General features: G+C 36.4%; 1 protein-coding gene across 13 annotated transcripts in view; it reads right to left on the bottom strand.

Annotated features, from left to right (window-relative positions):
- CREM (cAMP responsive element modulator) overlaps nt 1-25496 on the bottom strand; it is a 70611-nt gene that overhangs the window by 17517 nt on the left and 27598 nt on the right. For 6 of the 13 annotated variants that reach the window (XM_034644518.1, XM_034644520.1, XM_034644521.1 and 3 more), the window contains 4 exons: nt 16437-16583; nt 13090-13187; nt 12800-12942; nt 4280-4468 (listed from right to left, as the gene is read on the bottom strand). In XM_034644518.1, coding sequence (XP_034500409.1) covers nt 4280-4468; nt 12800-12942; nt 13090-13187; nt 16437-16583 — 577 coding nt within the window. Of the gene's footprint in view, nt 1-4279; nt 4469-12799; nt 12943-13089; nt 13188-16436; nt 16584-16736; nt 16871-21913; nt 22365-25496 lie in introns of those variants that run through there. The other 7 variants (XM_034644524.1, XM_034644522.1, XM_034644523.1 and 4 more) reach the window with 5 other exon arrangements.

The following is a 25496-nucleotide window of genomic DNA, read 5'->3' as shown; positions in this document are numbered from 1 at the left end:
GGGGGGAGCCTGCTTCTCACTCTGCCTGCGGCTCCCCTCAGGTGTGCGCTCTCTTTCTCTCTCTGACAAATAAATAAAATCTTAAAAAAAAAAAAAGATTTTGGACTTTGTGTAATAAGTAAAAGGAATTCACTGAAGAAGTCTGAATAGGAGGCTGACATGATTAGATTTGAATTTTAGAAATACCACTCTGAACTGAGGAATTGAGAGTATAATGGAAAAAAGAAAATGTTGGAGGCAGAGACATTTGTTTTTAAGAAATATTAGTAGCTCCCAGAATCACTGGGAGGGATGAAGAAAGGAAGGGAGCCTGAACTTTCAGGAACAATTCTCAAAAAACCAGGCCAAGAAGGGATTTGCCACCTCTGGCATGATTAGGAAGATGAGAAAACTCCACAACTACCAGCTTCACGGCAGCCACCTGGCAGAGGAGGACAGGTTGGAGTGGATGGCAGCCAAGGTAGTATTAGACACCAGGAGTGGAGAGGAGTGGAAGGATGAGTAGTTTAGCTGGGAAAAAGAAGGGATGACACACAGGTTTCTAGCACGTTTCTAGTTTGAAGCAACAGGTTGGACAGAAGTCCATTACTGAAATAGGGTAAACAAAAGGGTGGGGAAAATGGATGTGACTTTGGACTTAAAGAATCAAAGAGATGTGCATGGGACCTCTAAGTAGCTAGCTGGAGTCAGGGGCATGGTCACAGTGCACTGATGCCATGGGTAGGGATAAGGTCATCCAGGGAGAGGGCTCTAGTCAGATGGAAGAGGGCCCAGGACACAATCTTGACAAACACCAGCTAACACTGAAGAGATGAGCAGAGGAAGATAGACCAACCAAGGAAACTGAAAGAGATGTAGGAGAGAGAGAGAAGAAAAAACTGACAAGAATATAGTACCATGATGGGAAGTGAAGGAAGCAGAAGTCAATAGCGTTAAATACTGCTGAGGGATCAATCAAGATAAGGACTGTGAACTCAAAAAGAAATCACTGTGACCTGTGAACGGAATGACAGGATGGAAGGTGATGGAGAGTAAGTAACACAAGAATGCCCAGTGACCCTGTATTTAACATAGATGTAGAGCTCCTATCACCATTATTTTAAGGAGAAGGGAAAAGGAAAGGAAAAGAAAAGGCAAGGAAAGGTAAAGATTAAAAGAAAACACAAGGAATCAGGATTAGAAGGGAAGAAACAAATACCTTACTTGTATTTGATATAAACATTCATATACCAACACAGATAGATTCACAAAGAATGAGCACATTCTTAGAAGTAATTTCAGTTTGGCAAGATCAATAAATAACTTTTTAACAAGTCAGTAATATTTCTCTACAGCAGCAACAACTAGAAAATGTATCGTTCATAATAGCAACAAAAACCTTCAAGCATTTAGGAACTAACTTAAAGAATATAAAGGACTTCCATGGAGAAAATTTTAAACTGTTAAAAGTTAAAATAAGATCTAAATAAATGAGGCATTCTACGCTTTGGAACAGGTCAATTTAATATTATAAGGACCTCAGTTCTTTCTCTCCCTTATACACTGTTCATAGGAATGGTGCAGCCACAATGGCAAATAGTATGGAGGTTCCTCAATAAGTTAAAAATAGAACTACCCTATGATTCAGCAATCGCACTACTGGGTATTTATCCAAAACAAAAACAAAAAAACAAAAAACAAAAAAACCCCAGAAACAGTAATTGAGAAGATATATGCAGCCCCATGTTCACTGCAGCATTATTTTCAATAGCCAAGATATGGAAGCAACCTGAGTGTCTACTGATAGATGAATGGATAAAGAAAATGCACTGAGTGCACACGCACACACACATTATTATTATTATACCATAAAAAAGAAGGAAATATTGCCACTTGTGACAACATGGATGGAACTTGAGGGCATTATGCTAAGTGAAGTGAGTCAGAGAAAAGATAAATACCATACGATGATATTTCCAAGTGGAATCCTCACCACCAACAACAAAAACCCCGGGACTCAGAGATACAGAGAACAGACAGGTGGCTCCCAGAGAAGGGAGAGAAAGAACTGAGGTGTTGGCAGAGAGGGAGTGTACAAAATGGAAAATGGGTGGTAATCAAAAGGTACAAACTTCCAGTCACAAAATAAGTCCTGGGATGTGGTGTACAGCATGGTGGCTAGTTAATAATGCTGTGCTGTCTGTTTGAAAGTCTCTAGGAGAGTAAGTCTTAAAAGTTCTCATCACAAGAAAAAACCAATTTGTAACTATGTGGTGGTGGATGTTAACTAGACTTATTGATTTATTGTGGTGATCACTTATTGCATCTAAATGAATGTCAAATCATTATGTTGTCCACTTGAAAATAATACAATTGTCGTATGCTAATTATATCTCAATTAAAAAAAAAAACTTGTTTCCCCTAAATTAATCTATACATTAAATGCAACCTCATTATTGGTTTTATTATTACATTGTTATTATTTAGAAACTTAAATTTATTCTAAATGCATATTCACATAAGCTAAATCAGCACTAAAATAATTTTTTTTTTAAAGATAAAAAAGGGAAACTTGTCCTATGAGATAACAAACCAGTATGGTACTGGCAAATAGAAAAGGAGACCAATACGGGGCACCTGGGTGGTACAGTCGGTTAAGTGTCCCACTCTTGGTTTCAGCTCAGATCATGATCTCAGGGTTGTGAGATCAAGCTCCGCATGGGGCTCTGTGCTCAGCACGGAGTCTATTTAAGACTCTCTCTCTCTCTACCCCTCCCTCCCACTCTCTCTCTTACTCTCTCTAAAATAAATAAATACTAAAAAAAAAAGAAAAGGAGACCAATAGTAGAGAATAGAGAGTTCTAAGACAGATCCAAGTGTACACGAGAATCTACTGTATAATTAAGACTGTCCATAAATTAATAGGGAAAGGACAAACCATGCGTAGAGGAAAACTCGCTCCATATGTGGAGAAAAATGAAAATGAATTCCCACCTAATACTATACACAGAGGTGAAATTCAGGTGGACTAAGGACAAAAATGTGAAAGGTAAAACTATAAAGCTAATATAATTACTATAAAAAATATCTTTGTAGAAGATATTTTAGAAGAAAATATCTTCTTTTAGAAGACAGAAGAAAAAGAGTGCCTAAATAAAATCCCACAAGCACAAAACTCATTAGCCTATTTTCTATGCAAAACATAAAAAATTTTTAAAGCTCTTCTGGTGAAAGTATCAGGTTTACAGTGGATTTTCCATATTAAAAAAAGATGAATTAGAAGAAATTATGATTCTTTATGGTTATTTATTTAGACATAGAGGGTTCATGAGAATCAGGGAAATAAAGCAGGTGGCTTTGATTTTACAACGAAAAGAAAACAAAGTATTAGGTAAGCCCTATAAATTTGTTTTACTCCATAAATGGAGTGGAACTACCACTCAGTTCTTCATACACTTTTATTATAGTCCAAATTAACCCCCAAAATACCTAAGAGTAAAGCTAATTAGCAAGAGATCTGTCAATTGGAATCTGCTTTTATCCATACCTTCATGACTTTTAAGTCAAAAGAACGAATATTATTCCTTTTAAAATTAGTGCTACATCAAACATCCTTAAGCAAATGCTAATAGGAATAGAGTTAACTGAAACATAAGGTTTTTGCAAGTTGTATTAAACCCATTATAGTTATTATGAGCGAAACTGAATGAAATTAAAATAACGTATAATTTGAATTTAATTGAAATCCTAGGTTACCCTAAGAGCTTAGGGTTACATCCCAAATGTTTTATTTTACTACTTCCATATGAAGTAGAATGGGTACCTGACATTTAAATAGTATATTTAAACGGTCTAGAGAAAAAATTGTTTTTAAACGAAATGTCTAGAAATTAGACTTGAGTGTAACATCTGGGGAAAATGCCCAATTCAGTGCACCACGCACTTGATATTTAAATCTTCATAGACTAGGTAATAAAAAAATTTGTATTAGGTACAACATTTACAATCCCCAAATGAAGATTATTTACTTAATTAAAAAATTCATTCACGTGTCCCAAGTCTTTTCCCCATCATGCTATTCGGAATGGAACCTTTCTTTAGAGCCAGTAAAACCTGCTAAAAAGTGAAAATCATATAATTTAACCTGTTGTTGTTGAATGTACTAAAATAGTTCTTCAAGCCTTTTAAAGTGCCTCCCCAATCTGCCTCCTGTATATTTCAGAAAACTATAAAATCACCATAACTGGTGTGATATAGTGATGCACAGGTATTGTAAATGTATTAGATTAATAAAATATACCTTGAACAACAACCTGGCTGCCTGGGACAAAGAACTGCTGTGTGCCATCAGCTGACTGTGCTGCGTACTGTACAATTGTAGCACCTGGCGGAGGAGCTCCTGAATTTGTCATTGTTAATGCCTGCAGTCCCTGAACACCATCAGATCCTGGGTTAGAAATCTGGATTGTTCCACCTTGGGCTATAGCAACTTAACAAAAAAAGAAAAGAAATATTAGAGAATTTCAAGATTTACTTGTAATAATCCCATATTGGAAGAATACACTAAGGGTCTGTTAATTACCAATGCTTCTCATTGTCAGTTTACCCTTATTTCTCTATGCTGAATTGATAAGGAGATCCTTCTTCATGGGACAACACTCTGAAAAAGCTCATGAACGCTTGAAAATATCTTATATTCAGAATTATTTGAAATACATAAAACCCATGGAGCTTTGCCTCTTCCTTGGTATCCATCCAGCTAAATTATTTAAGAGGAAGAGTGGAGATGAGGACAGGGAGGAAGACCAGCTTCTTGGTTTTCTCCATTCTCTCATGTTTTTAGTTATAGATAAGTAGCATTCTTCTAATATTTAACAGAAAGTAAAATTTCATCGAGCATCACAATTCCAATGAATTTATACCTTCATTCAGCTAACTACTTCTCTAATTTATCATCAAAAGAAAGTAGCTCTTAATGGAATATATATATTACCATATATTTTGGTTTTAAAGCTGAAGTCTACAAAACTGTAACCTTTACCATTTTGACTATGTCAGGAGAACCCTGAAATATAAAACATTAAGTTGCAAAGCATCTTAAAATATAAGTATTGAAAGAATTTGTGCTATAATATTTACCTCTACCAAGTGTCTTGAATAACTGCAGCTCAGGGCAACAAATAGGAGACAGACTTCCTCTAAACACTGGGACTTGCCAGTCATGTTTAAAAGTTAACATATTAACCAAAAGTTTCCCAAGAACAACTGATCAGATGTTTTGTTTTTAAATTTCACTCTAATAGACAAATAAGCACTGTTTAAAATATCTGAGAGTTCTGAACACTTTAACATAAATACTATGACTCTATGGTTTAAGTGGAACCAAAGGCTATGCTTTCAAAAAAAAAATCACATATAAACTAGTTCATTAGATTTACAATGAAGATAACGACACATCAGAATAACACTGCACCTGTAAATCAACGTAAATGCCTTACAGGAATGTTATAGTAGTGTGTCAAAATGGATGTTGAACACTTCCAGCTTATTCCCTAATGTTTTCAACGGTATCGAAGCAAAGGCCCATTTAGGTGAACATCTGATTTTATAAACCTGTCCAAACTACCTGGAAAGAGTAACAACAAATTCTTAGTTCCTTGACCTGAGGCCTAACACAGAAAGATGGGTTCACATTTTGAAAAAGATTTCTGCAAGCTGCATTCTCTGGGGTTTTGTTCTTTGACAGGCCACCATTAGGATAGGATTGATGGAAACTTGAGAATTAGTTACAGAATATATCAAGGATGCGAAATGTATGTAATATCAGTTTCTTTATCTGGCTCACGTAAAGGATCATATTCTGTACACATTTTAAAAACAAGGTTTCAGGGGCGCCTGGGTGGCACAGCGGTTAAGCGTCTGCCTTCGGCTCAGGGAGTGATCCCAGCGTTGTGGGATCGAGCCCCACATCAGGCTCCTACGCTATGAGCCTGCTTCTTCCTCTCCCACTCCCCCTGCTTGTGTTCCCTCTCTCGCTGGCTTGTCTCTATCTCTGTCGAATAAATAAATAAAATCTTTAAAAAAATAATAATAAATAAATAAATAAATAAATAAATAAATAAATAAATAAAAACAAGGTTTCAAGGGTCTCAGGATTCACCCTTTATAACACAAAAGGGTTTGGAAGAAACCTATGCCTACTTTCTTAAAAGAGAAGTATGAAAGAGAAGAGCTAGTGCTTCCTCAGATCTTCATGACTGACATGAATGTATTTCATATGTTATCATTTATGTGAATGTGTGTTTTCAGTGATAATGAGTTTAGTGTTACAGAAATAGTGCTTTAGAAGGAGCGGGCACAGGCAGTGTAACCACGATGTGGAAGAAGCACAGAGCCTAGCATATAGTAGGCACTCAATAAATGATGAATAAATGGCTATCATTTCCTCAAGACAGACTACACCATAAACAACTTAAGCCACTTGTGAATCTAGAAGAGTTAAATAAAGTATGGCTTCGAATTCTCATTACAGAACTTAATTTTCAATGCCAGTACAATTAACAAGCTGTGGGACTAGTAAGAAATCTGAGGTGAGAGTAGATGCTGCCAAGGATAAGAACATGAAATAGGTAGATAACAAAGACCCTTACTTTCTTTTCATATTTTCTTTTTTTCCACCTTTCATTTTTTTCAATAATGACTCCTCACAGTTCCAACCAAACTTCTTTGCTTTCACAACGTGAAAAGTTGATATATAAGGAATCTGTTCCTCTCATCATTTTATTTTCTGGTCAAGTCATTATATAATTAGTGGAAAACAAAAGCTAAACACACAGACACAGACACACACACACACACACACACAAGCTAGCTCTAGGGAAAAACATTTCTACAGATAAGTCTTGTACTTTAACCTAGATTGTATTTTTTATACCAAAGGCACTTTTAACTGTGGCATTATCAAATGACAGAGGACCTTCCCATTCAAAATGTTACCTCTCATTTGACAATAAACAAGATTTCCCAATGCTCCAGGATACCAGAATTAGGTCTTGTGTGTGTTTATGTGTGTGTATGTGTATTCAAGATTTGAAGAGGAAACTTTTCAGGTTACAAAATATTCAAGGACAGCAAAATATGTGTTTTCAGTAAACACATACCAAGATAAATTAAATAGTGGGAAAAAATTTTTTTTAAATTAGCTGAATGAGTTTAGTCACATCTTCCATTTTACCTAATTATTTTTAACTTATGGAAATTTGCTAGCAAACGTGAAAGTAGAAAGAATTTTGTGTCATCTATTTTCCTTGCCCACACATTCCCAACTTTTTTTTTTTTTTTTTTTGGCCTGGGGTATTTCAAAACAAATCCCAGACATTGTAACTAGCTAATCATTTTCAAATAAAACGATTGACCCATACAAAGGCCATTAGTAACCACTGAAGATAAAACACCTTTGTATTTCCTACCAATTTTACTTTGGGGACCTGGGCTCTATTAATGATTTCTTAGACTGACACATGCAACTGAGGCATGAAAGCTTATACCTATGGCCTCACTGCTGATCACAGTGAAGAGTCCACACTGGTCTGTGAAGACTGACTGGGACTCAAACCAAAGTAAAAGTGTTTTTATTTTAGATTATATATACTGATATTCCTCTTTTAAGTAATCTTTAATAACATTAATTTGATAAAATAATCTACATTGAATTAAAATTGAACAGCTAGATTATATAATCAATTAAATTCTACTTCAATGTCCTTTATTAATAGATTCAAGCCTGCAAGTATGTTACTGCTCATAATAATGGTGGGTAGAGGTTAAGCTCTGTTGTCCTAGTTGTTCTGGGAGTTAGCTAACTTTTTTATCCCTCTAAAGTCTCAGGTAAGCTATTCCCCATAACTAAATAGGTCACTCTTTACCCACAGGTTGAACGCTGGGCACACTGACCTTACGTTAAGAGTTTGTCTAGATAGAGTGTAATTCACTAATATACTAAGTATTTTTCTACTAAGTTGGTTTTAGTGGTTACACAAATGTCTCCATATACATCCTTATATAGTTATGGTATTTAGTTTCGAATCAGTATTAATTCAAGTATGGTTTCTCTATCTCCAACTTACCATACATCACAGTAACCAGGCTGATATCCTATCAACAAGTGTAGGCAATAAATTCTTTAAAAATTCCTAGTTTACAAAACCGTATTTTAAAAATCTGTTACGTCTACTCATCGCCATTGAGCACTCCTCTCCTACAGCTATTAACATCATAGAAGTAAGAAAATATGTGTGGGATGAAAATTCGAGAATTTTGGCAAAAAAATTTTTTAATTAAGAAAGCAGTATTTTAGGGGCGCCTGGGTGGCACAGCGGTTAAGCGTCTGCCTTCGGCTCAGGGCGTGATCCCGGTGTTATGGGATCGAGCCACGTCAGGCTCCTCCGCTGCGAGCCTGCTTCTTCCTCTCCCACTCCCCCTGCTTGCGTTCCCTCTCTCGCTGGCTGTCTCTATCTCTGTCAAATAAATAAATAAAATTTAAAAAAAAAATTAAAAAAAAAAGAAAGCAGTATTTTAAAGTCTTGTATGATCAATAAAGAAAGAAGAAGAGAAAGATAAGGGTGGAAAACTGGGAAAAAAAGAGTTTATGACTAAATGAGGAAAGAGTAGAATTTATTTAAATTAAGATTTCATCTGACTTTTCATTTGATACTAACATCTTTGTAATCCTAAACCTGTATATATGAGCTAATTCAAACACATAAACATATAAGTGTTTAATTAAAATTTAAAACCATCTTTATTCCAAATTGCAAAAAAAAAATTCATAAATAAAATTTCACTGAATTAACTTTATAAAAGAACAGCAGACCTTATGCCAGTGAATTCTCAGATTTAAATTTTAAAAAGTGAGCGCGGAACAGAACCTGTGACTACCTGTGCCTTACAAACCAAGACGTTCATACAGCTGAAGAGAGACTAAATAGCCTCTTGCTATAACAAGAATAGCAATACGAAGATTAAAAAGCCAGATTTACATTAAGCAGATACCTTCTATGTTTGCTTTGAAAGTTACCTTGGGAGAATGTAAGCAAAGTCACTACTAAGAATTATAAATGCAACTGCATTTACTTTAGAATGCGTACACCTTCCATGAAAATTCCTTTTATGGTGTTTATTCATAGGCGTCTCCTGAGAATTCTGAATTCTTTAAATAGCCCACAAAGTTCACATAGATCTCTTTTTATAATGGTGGATTTTGGATTGACCCACTTACCTTTAGCGTATAAGAATTCCAGTAAAGATGGGTTAACAGAGACTCATTCTAACAAGGTTCCTAGTAAAATTAAGTAGGGACAAGCAAAGAAACAAGGGACATTTAGAAAAAAAAAAAAATCTTAGGTGAAAGTCCTTAATTGGTAAGGGAAGAGGTCAGGTGTAGCAGACTGAGGGACCAAAAAAAAAACAACAAAAACAAAAAAACCAATTTTGTCTTTTTAATGAATTTAATGAATTAAGAAACTGCAATCATTTAAATTTCTTTACTTTTACTATGTTTATGAACTTCATTCCCATTTAATGCAGATCTTAAATGTCTTACACAACAAGTAACATTCCTTGCTAATTCTGAGATTATCTCAACTGCTATCTTTCAGAAATATTCTCTTGAAACAAAACAGATTTTCTTTGGCCAGAATGACTTAACTGGCCTACAGCAAACCTATCACTAAGATCTGTACTTCCAGTAAAGATTTTGCAAGTGTAGCTGACCTTCTTGGTGTTGCAATAATGAATCCCTGTCTATTTGGAGTTATTTTTACTACTCCCAGGGAGTAGACTATTCTTTCACTTCTTAGTTTCTGTGATTAAAAAAATAAGTTGAAAAAATAAGGCCAACTTCTGTCAAATATCTAACTTTTGACTATTAAAAATATAACTGCATATGAGAAAGCCTGAGTATACTCATTTTTATTTTATTTCTTCAACCTTGACAAAGTCCTTTAGTTTTCTGTTTTTAAGTCCAGCTAGCTCATTATACTAAATTAAAAAAAATAAGTAATCTAAAATATTTGGGGGGGAAAAAAAAAGCAAAGCCTGGGGGAAAGTCATCCATAAATAAAAGTTGAAGAAAGAATTAAACCTACAAAAACCCATTTTACAGTAAAAGATTATAAGAGGGTCTCAAAAATAGGTACATGCAAATAACCCAAAATAATCTCCAGAAATTCTAGTAAAACAACCTCCTCTAGTCTAGAAACCAAAGGACACCAGTAATTATTTCGTTTTCAAGATATCCAGGAACAACATTAAAGCGTTAATATCTGTTAAGATTCCTACTAAGAAATCTGATTAATGAAAACGGATCTTATATATGTGTAAATATACATTTACCCTCCAAAGTAAATGTCTTTTAAACACTTTAAATGTTAGTATTCACCTTTCAGAAGAATGAATTATCAACATAAGCAAGTATCACTAAATGTCTAAGAGATGCGTTTTTAGCAAAGGCAGTTATCACTTTTCATGAAGCAATAAAAAGGGAAATTTCTAGCTGCAGAGAGCACATATAAAATAATCACAATCATACCTGCCAGGATCATATTGTATGGGTCTAAATTAAGAAACCTCAATAAGAGACAGTCCATGACCTCTAATGTGGCAAACAGATAAACATCTAACCTCTAAACTTTCGATTTGCTGTTCTCAACCGTAACTCTTGACTCCACTTCCACCACCCCGCACCCACTGTGATGGCAGTCTTCTGCCAGGACCCTGCTGCAAGTGTGTGCGTTCAGAGCACAAGAAATACAGGCTTCGTTGCTACCTCAAGGGAAAGTTCTCGTATGAGTCACTGCCTTACATTTCTGTCTTGTGTCAAAAGTACCATGTCTGTTTTCTACCACTTTTCCCTGTTATTTCTTTTTGTCCTCATACTAACGCCAAAGTTTGGCAATTTTAGTATTATTCCCCCTTCAAAGACCCAGAGATGGGAAAACAAAGCTCCTCTATCTGATCCAGATAGTGAATGGCAGGATCCGGAGCCTTCCCCACATCATCTCTAGCTTCAACATTCTCTCAACCCCATGTTTTCACAATTTCAAATTTTCAACTAATAACCTAGGCAAAACAATCTACAGCATCCCCTTCCACATCACTCGTAAAGAGATCACCACTTCTGTAAGTTCGTAAGCAGGGTCAAGATATGCCAAAGAAATGTTTAAGATGAAATCATCTTAGATCACCCCCCAAACTTTAAGATGTCTTAGCATTATTTCGCCAGTAATTTCCAACCTTTTCCCTATCACACCACAAATAGGAAATGATAGCATGGGCACAGCCCACTGCTCAAGACCAGACCTGAACAACCAGGAGTTCCCAGCAGTTCCAAGCTCTGCCCAGCCACTCCAGGCACTGAGGCCACCAGGCTCTCACACTCCTGCACCTCTGTGCTGCCCTGCAAGGGGCGCTCACACTCCTGCACCTCTGTGCTGCCCTGCAGAAACATGCCAGCAGGCAAGCTCTGATTTACACTTCTAAAACCCCCACCATACATTCCTACTGGGCCAGACAAAAAGGTATATGACTCAAGTAATAAAAAAATTACAGTGAAACCGCAAGGTCTAACTCTTTACAGAGACAGTGGGGAGTCTCCTTTTCCTAACACTGACTTTGGACATGTCCACTCAGCACCCCATAGAGACTGTGGACAAATTATACCCCAATTCTGCTAGGTATCATGGTTAAAGCTACCTTAAGAACCAGAATTGTCAAATGAGAATTAGTTTAATACTGCAAATCTACCACCACCAAAATAAAAAGCTCTAAAAAACTAATGACTAAAATCTTCCCATATATTAAAGAGTAACTTTTGCTTTAACAGCCACATCTTAAAGACTCTTGAGAGTTTTTCTAGGTATTACTATTTTTTTTAAGGGAAAGCAGAAAACATATCTAAAATCTTACCATCGTATTTAAACCAACAAAGTACTTAATACCACACATATTCCATTACCGAAGTAGTTTTTTTTTTTTAATATTTTTTCTGTCCTTTTTCTGGCTTTTCTTCCCCCTTTTTGCTTTTCTTCCTAGCTCTTGTTTTTTACTAACGCATTTTTATGTATACCAAATGTACCTATTTAAGAAAAAAAATCAGTGCTTTAAGTAGAGCAAAAAGCACAGGATTAACAGCCCATTAAAATGCACAAGACTAAATGCGAACGTATCTGTTTATTTACAGCTTTTGATGTTTAAAATTTCAAATAAAATGATCTGTCCAATTGCTGTAGTTTAAAAAAATAAATAGTTTTTCCATTCTCTTCTAGAAAAGCTGCAGCACAAATTAACAAAGAGTAGTGAAAACATAATTACATTTAAAACATAATTTAGGAAACATATGTACCTCTTTTAGATTAGTAGGCATAATATGTAATTGTTGGTAACAAAAGCCAACAAGAATGAAATACAGACATTCATATCTTATGTTTGCATGCATCTTATAAAGACAACAAAAAACAATAAGTTTTAAATTTTTACGAGACATGAATATAACCATATAAATAGGCAAACCCTCCCTTTATTTACCCCCAATTTTTCTTCTATATTCAGTAAAAATATTTTTACTTTTTCAAAAGTATAGGACAGCTGTCAGTACAAATCTCTCACTTCTTTAACATGTACTTTTCATTCTATGATACACACAGTTTAGATATTACGATGCATTTTAAAATGGAACAATTGAATGCCAAACCCAAGTTCTTTCAACGTAACTAGAGAAGACTTAAAGCTAGCACTGTATCATAGCGAATTGCAGCATACATACTGTATTGCCCCGTGCTAGTCTGATATATGCTAGTCGGTACTGCCATGGTAGCGATGTTAGGTGGCGTTCCTTCTTCCTCTGATTTTTCTTCTTCAATCTTGGGAACACCAGGCACATCAGAGGAAAGTTCATTCAGTATTTTTCTAAAACATAATTTGACAACAGAAATAATCAAGATATACGAATGAAATTTAAAACAGAAAATCTATAATGGCAGAATTGGTTTGATACATAATTATTCTCCCTTTTCGGAAAAGGTATCATTACAGTAGGAACCTTAAATAACTTACCTATAAGAGGGTCTTCGTGAAAGGATTTCTCTACGTTTATGAGAATCAATTACACCTTCTGATTCTGCAGACTCATCTGTCTCTGCAATTGTTGCTACCTATAATACAAAAGTTTCTGAAATGCATCATAAAATATATTGCTCTCCTTCATTCAAAAAAAGGTACTTAAGGGTCTATGTGTGCAGCACTAAGCTGGGTGCTGGGTAAGTGTCCAGCAACAGAACACATTGAACCCGCACTACTGCAGCTCACACCTGGCTTAGGATAGGGAGCAAAGACACAAAGACACACACATTTCAGTGGTAGAGCAGGTATGTGTAGAAAGGAAAGGTTGGGATAATAAACACTACAGAAACGCAAATAAAAGTGGTTGGCATGGCAGGTGAAGCTTCACAGGAAAGGACTATATATAAGATACCTAAGATTTAAGATCTCCACCCTAAACCTACTCTTAGAAATGCACTGGGGATTAAGTGAGCTAGTGACAGAGGCAGAATAAAGCATCTCGACTTCACTGCCCTCTACACAATACCACAGCCAACGTGAGCCGGTCTTCAAACTAAACATTAAATAGGTTCAAAGAAGCAAACAAGTAAACAAGCCTGATAAAAGTCAGGGTTTATAGGACAAGAAGTAGGGTGGGGCTTGATGGTAGTAAGTCTTGAAGGTCAAAATAAGGAATTTCTCCTTAAAAGAAAGATCAGAGTTTTAAGCATGATTTCATTTTTCAAGTCACATAATCACAGGATTTTAAGGAAATGAATCTCTACAATAACATGATAGCTCTCTATATTTTGCCATTATCATTCAGGGCCTAGGGTAGTTCTGAGCTTATAAAACTCACTTTTCTTAATATTACAATTACAGGAGAATTTGATTTGGGCAAAATCAAAAGAACTTGTTTAAATGTCAACAATGCAAGCAGGAATCTATACTTCTTAAAGCACACTGATGTACATAATCTTCACTTACACATATGACCATGCATCTCTGGTCATGGACACCCTACACATAAGCACAGGCACCAATGAATAGAACTTAGAAACAATGTTGTTGCAATCAACAATCATATATCACTACCAAACATTTATCACTTTACACTGGGCTTCCACACATCTCTCATATACTCATAACGAACCCCATATGTGAGGTAGGATACTATTCTACCCACTTTAGAAAGGTGAAAGCTGAAGTTCATGCACACAGATTAAGTGACGACCGTTGTTCAGCAAGCAGGAATTCTAAGACAAGATCCACTGGCACTTACCTCTACAAGATAATTAAATCACCTACTTAACAAAATCCAAAAAAGCCTACTGAATATAATACTTCTACTAGCAGTCAAAAACATCTACAGCACAAATATCTGCACCCCAATAAAAGTCCTAATTCAAAAAGGAGAGTGTGGGTGCCTGAGTGGCACGGTGGTTAAGCGTCTGCCTTCGGCTCAGGGCGTGATCCCGGCGTTATGGGATCGAGCCCCACATCAGGCTCCTCCGATATGAGCCTGCTCCTTCCTCTCCCACTCCCCCTGCTTGTGTTCCCTCTCTCACTGGCTGTCTCTATCTCTGTCAAATAAATAAATAAAATCTTTAAAAAAAAACAAAAAACAAAAAGGAGAGTGGAAGGATTTTTCTTGTTCTATAATTAGGGTCAGAAAGAGTCAGAAACTCTCGGAATCAAGAGTCATTATGGGAAAAAGAGACAATGCTAAGAATGATTCTCACTCTTTGAAAAGATACCTGTGCAGCAAAACTAACTAAGCTTTTAATGCATGTGGATTTATTACTTCAAATATCATGTTGCAACCTTATTCTGCAATAAACCATACTCAAATATGCAAGGGACAAGACTGATTATGTGTGCACATCTATGTTTTCTTCACCGATCTTTTTGTCATCAACTATGTTCAGATAATTTCAATATGTAAAGGATAACAACTGACCTAAAAAAAGAACAGAAATAAATTCAATAACCAAGAAAAGTATGCTTTAAAAAATGCATACTTACACCTATCAGAATGGCTAAAATCAACAATAGAAGAAACAACAAATGTTGACAAGGATGTGGAGAAAAAGGAACCGTGGTGCACTGTTGGTGTGAATACAAGCTGGGGTGGTCACCCCAGAAAACAGTGTAGAGGTCCCCTACAATCCAGCAATCACACTACTGGATGTTTACCCAAAGAATATAAAACACTAATTCAAAGGGATACATGCACCCCTATGTTTATAGCAGCATTATTTACAATAGCCAAATTGTGGAAGCAGCCCAAGTGTCCATCAAGTGATGAATGGATAAAGATGTGGTATATATACAAATGGAATATTATTCAACCATAAAAAGAATGAAACCTTGCCATTTGCAACAACATGGATAGAGCTAGGGAGTATAATACTGGTAATCTAAATAAGTCAGTCGGAGAAAGACCAATACGACGTCACTTCACTCACGTGAAATTTATGAAACAAAAGAAGCAAAGGGAAAAAAAGAGAGAGAGAGACAAACCAAGACACAGACTCTTAACTATAGAGAACAACTGCTGGTTACCACAGGGGAGGTAGGTGGGGAGATGGGTGAAATAGGTGATGGGGATTAAGGAGGGCACTTGCTGTAATGAGCACCAGGTGATGTATGGAAGTGCTGAATCACTAATTTTACACCTGAAACCAATATTATACTGTATGTTAACTAACTGGAATTAAAATTAAAACTTTAAAAATTCATACTTAATCTACGTCTATTGATGCAAAAAAAAGTTTTACCTTCAAGAAATGTTAAGGATTTGTGATCAACTCTAATAATAAATTTAAAAACATATCTCTGGATCACAACCATAATAACCATGTCTACAAAAAGCAAGGTTTTATCTGAGAGGGACCAAGGTGACTGTAATATCCCATGTTTCCTACAAGTTGCGGATATTGAATAAAAAATAAACTTAAACTTCCACCTACTTACTAATGTGAGTATATGAAAACAGTAATCTTTATACACTGTGTTTATCAGACATCTTCAAAGAATCCTCAAAATATTTTTAAGTACCACTGGAGAGCTTGGCTAAATAAATCTGGGTTTGAGCACGGAGCAATGACTCAAAGAATTACTCATCTGGTAATTACTCATCCTGTAAATTAAGAGGTAACAACAAAACTGCAACTCTTAAGTCAAATCTATGTATCTATGTAGCAGGGCACAATGCACTTCACATAGGAAAAGGAAATTCCTCCAAATTTCTAATAAAAAGGCGAGCATACACAAAGGAAAAGATGATAGATGAATTAATATAAGGAAAAAAAAAAAACCTGAAGAAAGTCAAAGACAAATCACACAGGCAGGAAGCTGACCTGAACAGTTTGTATTTGTGGCGACTGAATAACCAACGGCTGTGGTGTCTGAATCACTCCCTGCACATGTACGGTCTGGCCCGAAGGTAACTGTACGAGAGTTACAGCTGGGGAGCCTCTTCCGGTGCCTGATCCAGCTACAGAAACCTGCAAAAATGATCATCATTGAGGATTAAGGCTGGCCAATTTTCTGTTTTTTGGTTTTTTTTTTAAAGAAAGACCATTCACTGTTTATGAGTGGCCATTTTGTCCTTTCTTTCTCCTGCTTCTAAGCAATGACAAGCACAGTGGGGTACTTACCATTAGGAGGTGGTTACTGTCCTGGAACAGTCATTCTCTGATGTGATAGATATTAAAGAACCCATGCTCCACACTTTCGGTTCCCATGCTTCGATGGCTAAGAATGTTCCAAGCGCAAAGTTCTAAAGCAGTTAAACTACCTCACTACGACCTCACGACTATTAACAGTGAACCCTTGTTTAGGCCAGGGGATAAACTGCCCTCTCCAACTTCCTGACAGAAATGGGAGACAGAACTTAAATATGCTGAATTATTTTTTAATAAAAGAAACGTTTGAAATAGGATATTCTGGTACTACTCCAGATGCAAGCTCATGCCTTGTCTCTATACTAATGAAAATCACAGTTACTTTTATGCCCCCATAATCACAAAAAAGGCACAGGCCAGAGGAATTCCAGGACTTCTCATGCCCTTAGTGTGTCTGATCCAGAGACAGTGCATGCCTTCATCTGGGATGTCCCTCTTACAGTTTTCCTCCCCACTACCTCCAGCATCTACAGAAAGGGCCAAAACCATTGCTTATTTGCACAAAGAAAATACAACCATCTCCCAGTACCCCTGAATGCTTTCAACAGAGATCCCTACCAGCAGAACACAGTACTTCCACTGCCCCCCACCCCCGGATTCAAAACCTGCCAAGCTTTCTAATTAGTCAACAACTCAATCCTATAGGCAGGCCAGTTTAATTTTAGAAACTTTGCCTCATTTTACTACCTCACTTACTCTTCATTATGACTTACTGGAAGAAGCAAAGACGTCGGAAATGAAATAAGTGAAATAAGTTACCAGTTTCTCCCAGGCGTGGCAGAACCACAAGACCTAAAATAAACTTCGAAGGAAGCCTCTGCATAGGGTCTCACTTTAAGAAACACCAATGATTTCCAATCTACTTATACTTTAAAACAATTATTAAAAACTGGGCTTATAACAAATAATTATAAGATTTATTTATAAGATCATTTCCTTAGAAAGCAAACTTCTTTGGTAATCCAAAAGTAAAAATCTTTCATTCATGAAAGAGAACCTATGTGATGAGTATTGTACTAGGTGCACTGGGTAGAAAGTAAAATTGATAAAACTAACACCTAAGAAACAATAGCACACCAAGCAGTATAAAACAAACTGCTCCATTGTGAGGCCAGGAAAGTCATGGGAGTACAGAACAGAAAGATCAGAATGGGTCTGAACAATAAGTGCAGGCTTTGTGCAGAAGCCACAACTTGAGCTAGGCCTGCATAATAACAGAAAAGGGCAGAGACACCCAACATAAAGCCCAAGGGGCACGTTCAGCCTACCTGCCCCTGGAGTATTATTGTCTACCTTAGATTTTAGGGGAAAGAAAAAGATTACATCATAGTAGAACAAATACATTTAACAACCAGAAGTTTAAAAAAACCAAAAAAAACAATGGAAGGATTTATTCTAGAAGTGACAAAGCAGCATAAAAGATAAATCCATATGAATAATAAAAAGGCATCCACCTCTTTGTGGAACAATTACCAAAAGGTACTCCTTCTGCCACACAAATAATTCTCAAACTTTTTAGTCTCTCAGGACACCTTTACACTCTTAAAAATTACTGATTGACTCAAAGAGCTCTTGTTTATGTGATTTATATCCAGTCGGATGCTGTAAATGTCTAACAATCAGTGCTGGGGAACGGAGAACCTTGATTTGAAACGTTTACTGATTTCTGTAATGCGAAACTCAGACTATGGCAGATTTCAAGTTGCCAACAGATGACACTGAACACAAAGTTGGAAAAAGATGCAGGCAATTGGCTCTCACAAGCCAGCTCCAGCATACCACTAGTTATATGTATCAATATTAACCATATTAGAAATTAAAACTGAAAAATTTTTATACCTTAAAAAGTAATTCCAATACATGCTAACATAAATAGCATTTTATTAAAAATAATTACATTCTCCAAAACAAAAAAATTAGTGACCAGAGTATCAATGTTTTATTATTTTTACAAATTCTTTTAATGTCTGGTTTAATTGAAATCAGCTAAATTCTCATACCTACTTGTGCACTGTATCTGTTGCAATATTTTAGTTGATACATGAAGAAAATCTGGACCTCACACAGATATACCATTGGAAAATGAAGAGTATTATAATAGCTCTTTCCAAAAACCATTGATATTATTCTCTGTTACTACACCAAAATTCAACACATGGTTGTTTCATAAAGATCAGTTGCAACGTGGAATCTGAATCAGTTATATTAAAATCCATCGACAATCCTGCACTTTGAACGGATCCCATGCATGATTCTGTAACATCATTCAGTAGTTATTTGGAAAATATCAGCTCACTGAATTAAGCAGATTTCCCAAATGCTGACATATTTCATGATACTTTATCAGAAAACCTCGCTCATTAAAATCAACATCAATCTCATCAGAACACTATAAATAGTGAAAAGCTATCAAGCTCACAATGGCAGATACAGGATTTCCAAAATTCAAAACTTCTCCCTAAAAGCTTGAACTTTTATCATAGACAATAACCACTGTCAACTGTTTTCCTTGAAGTGACAAGCTTACTTCATTTACTTTTAAGAAACTGTTTTCCAAACGGTCAAATTTGAAGAGCCATAGTTTGGCTATTGGCTATTCTTTTAGGGAAAACTGATGTCCTGTGGAAAAAAAACCCAGCTAGTTCATTTCACCACTCAAACAATTACACAAATGTTTTTCTTCAGGAACACCCTCAGTCTTTACTACACAGCAGAAATGCTTTCAGTAAACATACAAATTTCATAACACAGAATATTAAAACAACATGTACTCAAGGGTCAAGGTTTGATACAATTGGTAATATTTACTGCTCCATCAGGGTATTTTATATGAAACTGACTTTTTTTTTTTTAAGATTTTTTATTTATTTATTTGACAGAGACAGCCAGCGAGAGAAGGAACACAAGCAGGGGGAGTGGGAGAGGAAGAAGCAGGCTCCCAGTGGAGGAGCCCTACATGGGGCTCGATCCCAGAACGTCGGGATCACGCCCTGAGCCGAAGGCAGACGCCCAACGACTGCGCCACCCAGGCGCCCCGCGACTTTTTTTTTCTTTTTAACTGCAAATGAATGGCAGTGAAGAATACAATGATTACTGGTATAGTTTGATGCCACTGACTTGATTCATGCTAAGGTACCAATAGCTTTACTCCCACCCTCTCCTGTTTTTATACCATCCGTGTAAATATCATTACAGAGAAAAAGGAAAATAAATCTTAGCATGATTATGAAAACAGTCCTCCCAAACCTCCTGAAGGTCTCCTCAGAGTCCTCCCGAGGGTTCTGCACACATTCTGAAAACTGCTGCTCTATCCCAATGTAGCCCTTAGGCCCCAGCTCACAGCGTAAAGAACTGAGCATTGAAGCAGGCTGTGATTTCGACTACAGCACAGCAGCACAGCCAGAACCACCATACCCACACCCCTGAGAGACAGTCCGTGAGTCAGAGACTGTGTGAAATAGAACATGAATTATACCCAAGAGTACTACATGTATTACAGACTGCACCTGTGGATTGATATGGTGGATCGTGCCCACATTCATCTTCTGTGGGGAAATACCCCAGCTTTAAATACATTAGATATTCTAAAGAACTGAACAACTCAAGAAAGATCTGTGAGGTCTTGGTAAATATAACTCATGCTTTAAGTTGCTTTAATGACCTTTCAAGTATAATTTTCAAGATTTTAAATTATTAAATAATCACTCTATCAAAATGGCTTAGTGTCAAGGATACCTGCTGTGGAAAAGGAGCTGTAGCCACTAATACAAAACTGTACTCCTAGAATTCTGGAGGTAAGTTATAGGAATTCTATAACTACAATGAAATTTCTCTACGTCCAAACTCTGGACAGTGCAAAAGCTCATGAGACAACTCTTTGTTAAACTGTGGAAATACAGGCTGAGACCCTGCACAAGTGACATACTCTGGAGAATTCAGATGTATCCTTAAAAACAAAAAACAAAAAACCCTTAGATCTAGAGACATTCTATATTCAGACATTCTATTCTCACCGGTTTTGCCAAAACTGGTGACTAGTAATAAGCCTATCACTGTACCGGTAGAGTTAACAGGCTAAACTTTACTGTTGTTCATTTAAAAAGAAAAAAAATTCATGTGGCTCCCTACCTTTAGCATCTCAGTATTATTATTATTCTGAGCACATGGGCCGCAATGGAATCTCCAGCATCCTTGAAGTATGGTGTTGTACACAGATGGCATAGAAGGAACACTGGCAATGACTCAAGAACGTGCATGGAGGCTCCAAAGCCAAAAGTGGGTAAAGAAAGAAGCATCTTTTTGTTTTGTGTAAGGTGGCAGATGCAGTTTTAGGTAGGCTAGATTGAAAGCAATGGTAGGGTAACTAGGTGGAAATGTTAATAAGGAGAATTATTTGACTGATGCTTTAGAGCTAGAAAACAAAGATCTGAGAAATACTAAGGGCAATCTATTAAGAGTATTATAATCACTTTATTCCTAATGTGCAAACAGAATTCTAAAGAAGCTCTGGAAAAAGAAGAGAACAATTTTTCCTAAAAGACACTAGAATAGGGACGCAAACTTCAGTTCATCTTAACTAAAATATGCATACTACAGGCAGAAATAAATACTTCTTATAAACATCAAATAGTCATTCCAAGACTTAATATGCAAAAATACATCACAAAAATAGGTCACACTTATTAATTAACTCATTCTTTTATTCTCTCAACAAATATGTATCAGGAGCCTGCTGTGTGGACCAGTCTAGACAATAGGGACGTAGCAGTGAACAAGAAAAGTTTCTGCTCTCCTCAATCAGAAAGAGACAAAAAACAGATGAAGACAAATACATCATTTTTGGTGGTGTTAAATTCTTAAAAGAAAAATGAGGCAACGTAAGGGATCAGAGTTACAAGGCAGGAGTAGTGTGGAAGGCTAATCAAAATACACCTGTTGTGGAAAGCTTCTCAGAGGAGGAAATGTTGGCATAAAAGCCTAACTGAAGAGAGGGAGAAGGCCATAGGAAGATCTGTGAGTATATTCATCACTTTCCAACAATCACGTAGGCAGCTGCTCAAAAAACAAAAAAAAAATTTCATAATTTTTACACCTCTTTTTATGAGGCTCTAAAAGCGTGTAGAATGAACTCGTAGTAGACATTAATTTACCTTTTCTTCCAGATCCCCTGAATAATCCTCGTCTACAGGATGCCTGAAACATAGATTATGCTGATGCCACCACATCCACCAACAACCCCACTATAGATACTAGTTAATCTGAAGTTAGAATGATGCAATTGACTGCCTTACTTGGCTTTGCAATAAAAAAATAAAAAAAATAAAACCCTTATAATGACACCTGTAACTGGGAAAACCTCACAATGTTGTAAGACAGCACTTGATTTGCACCTAGTAGACCACCTCCAATCCGTAGCTAGGTTCCCTTATGATGGGGTTTATGATGTCACAGCACAGCGGCAAATGTCACAGAGCTACTGGGCCTGCATTCAAGACAGTTAATAAAGGATGAAAAAAAATGTGAACTCACAATATAGCAGATTTCACTATCAATTCTGCTCCTGAGAAATAAAATCTATACCTTACCTATGTTAATTTTAAGGACTACAATTAAAATCCACTAATACTCTAAGCAAGAAGCTGGAAAACTATCTTGATTTCTGTGTATTAAGACAAGATTCTTTTTTTTTTTTTAAAGATTTATTTATTTATTTATTTATTAGGCAGAGAGAGACCGCCAGCGAGAGAAGGAACACAAGCAGGGGGAGTGGGAGAGGAAGAAGCAGGCTCCTAGTGGAGGAGCCTGATGTGGGGCTCGATCCCAGAACACTGGGATCACGCCCTGAGCTGAAGGCAGACGCTTATCGACTGAGCCACCCAGGCGCCCCCTAAGACAAGATTCTTAAAAGAGTCTGTTTCTTCTGTGAGAAAAAAAAAGTGTTTACAGAATATTTCAAATATTTTAAGGTGAAAACAGGAAAATAATGACAGTGAACACTTGAATAAAGATGCAAAATATTTCATTTTTTTAAAGCTGTGCTTAATTGCACTAAATGAAGACAACACAAAATGAAAAACATAGAGTTGGTCTCATTTTAGTGTCTTTGTTTCCCATTGAGTTTTTTTAAGTGTGGCTAACAGATTGCAAAATTCAGTGCAGTTAAATTTTACTTAATTTTATGCGCGTCTGGGTGGCTCAGTAGGTTAAGCACCTGCCTTCGGGTCAGGTCATGATCCTAGGGTCCTGGGATAGAGTGCCACATCAGGCACCCCACTCAGTGGGGAGTCTGCTACTCCCCCTCTCTCTCCCGCTTCTCCTCCCCCTGCTCATGCTCTCTCGCTCTCTCTCAAATGAATAAATTAAATTTAAAAAGATTTTTTTACCTAATTTTACCTTGATAATTTCAGTTGAAAATATTTATTAATAACAGAGTTAGCCACATAAAACTCATATTTTTATATCTGTGTTAAAATTCTAAAGAGAACTATATGGGAATGCTGTTGCCTCACATGCTTTTTGTACATGTAGAGCATAAACAAATACCGTCTGAAATCTATAACCTAAATAAAATGAGAAGGGGGAAGTGGATCACTGTTTCTGGTATTGTAAATATAAATGGCTGAACAGTAAATGTTTTTTAAAAAATTCTCTTGTGGGGTGCCTGGGTGGCTCAGTTGGTTAAGCGTCTGCCTTCAGCTCAGGTCATGATCCCAGGGTACGAGGACTGAGCCTCACATGGGGCTGCCTGCTCCCTCAGAAAGTCTGCTTCTCCTTCTCCCTCTGCCCCTCCCCCACTCATGCTCCGCTCTCAGTCTCTCTCTAATAAATAAAAGCTTTAAAAAAATTCTTGAAAGCGAAACAAATAACAAAATTAAATCATTCTTAATTATACAGTCTACTTTCATTATATTTCCAATAAGCAGTTATGATCTTTTGAGGACAAATTAAAATTAGGGGTTCTTTATCCGTTGAAAAACAATGCTCTGGCTGATTTGTTTTTCCTACCCAATCTGTATAGTATCCTTAGTTTCCTATTTGTAGCAGTTGGAACATCATTTTATATTCTAACCAATATGTGTTTCATTCATCATAATATATATATATTTTTTAAAGATTTATTTATTTGACAGAGAGAGAGACAGCCAGAGAGAGAGGGAACACAAGCAGGAGGAGTGGGAGAGGAAGAAGCAGGCTCATAGCAGAGGAGCCTGATGTGGGGCTCGATCCCAGAATGCCGGGATCATGCCCTGAGCCAGAGGCAGACGCTTAACGACTGAGCCACCCAGGCACCCCCATTTATCATAATTTATTTTAAAAGTACTACGAAAATGAATATTATCTTTGTAGATATGTAAAATTCTTTTAACCCCAGAACTTTTAAATATCACTCCTGTACTTGGTTTCAGTAAGGCTGACACTAAAATTGGTCATAATTACTAGCCAGATGCAAGTAATAAGTGCACAAAGTGAAGTTGCAGGGAGATTCTAAGCCCAAAAGGGCACGTATCCAGCAGATTTCTTATATGAACAAACAGTAAATGTTAAAACTACTCTTAACAATAATATAGATCATTTCTAATAATCAATAATCAATAAGAAATGTATATGCCAAAAGCCAGAAACCACAAAATGAATGCCTAAAACCACGTATTAGCCAAGCTTCATGTTAATCTTTATTTCCGAGCAAAAAACTCTATATAAGAATGTCTATGAAGCAAACTTCAATTCACTTGAATTATTTTATTTCTTCTACCAGTAACTTTGTGTAAGTCCTAGAGAGTACTGAGCTGGCAAAAACAAAAATCAGAAAACAAACAAAAACACCTAAAAACCTTAAGAATTACAATAATAGGGGCACCTGGCTGGCTCATGTGGAAGAATGTGTGACTTTCGATCTTGGGGTCATGGATTTGAGGCTTACATTGGGTACAGAAATTACTTAAAATATAAATAAGTAAACTTCTTATAAAATGGTTATACTAAATAAAATGTGGTATATACATACAAAGGAAAATTATTCACCCTTACAAAGGAAAAAAAATCCTACCATGGACTATGACATGGACAAATCTTGAGGACATTATGCTAAGTGAAATAAGCCCGTCAAAAAAAGACAGATACTGATGCATCACCTTATATGAAGTATCTAGAAGTAGTTAAGTTCACAGAAACAGAAGGTAGAATGGTAGTTAGCAGGGCTGAAGGCAAGGGTAATAAGAAAGTTTTTGTTTAATGGATATAGAGCTTTAGATTCGCAAGAGGAAGATGTTCTGGAGATCTGTTTCACAACAACGTATTATTAACACCACCCAACTGTACACTTAAACCTGTTAAGACTGTAGATTTTATGTATTTTTTTTTACCACAAACAAAAAATAGTAATAACTATGGCCCCATATTTGGTGGATATAATAATTAACTGGCTTGTCAGGAAAACACTCAATAAATTGATTTTATCAAAGGCAATGGGACTGATTTCTTCATTATCTTATAAAACATAATTCTAAAGCTCTGGGTGCTCTCATAGTCTTGGCCCCAGAGTGATGGTTCAACACATAGAATGGTAACTGATGCCAGAAATTATATGGAAACAACTACTAATACATCAAAATGGATAACATTTAAATTTTCTATGCTCTTCACATACCCCAGATCAGAAGCTGAGTTGGGATCTAAATATGGAACTATCTTAATCTGCCACTGAATAATGAAGGAGTAACAGTTATACAGTAC

This window comes from Ailuropoda melanoleuca, chromosome 15 (genome assembly GCF_002007445.2).
Source record: "Ailuropoda melanoleuca isolate Jingjing chromosome 15, ASM200744v2, whole genome shotgun sequence".
NCBI lineage: Eukaryota > Metazoa > Chordata > Mammalia > Carnivora > Ursidae > Ailuropoda > Ailuropoda melanoleuca.
The sequence above is the reverse complement of the archived record's forward strand: the minus strand, read 5'-3'. Positions and strand labels throughout refer to the sequence as shown.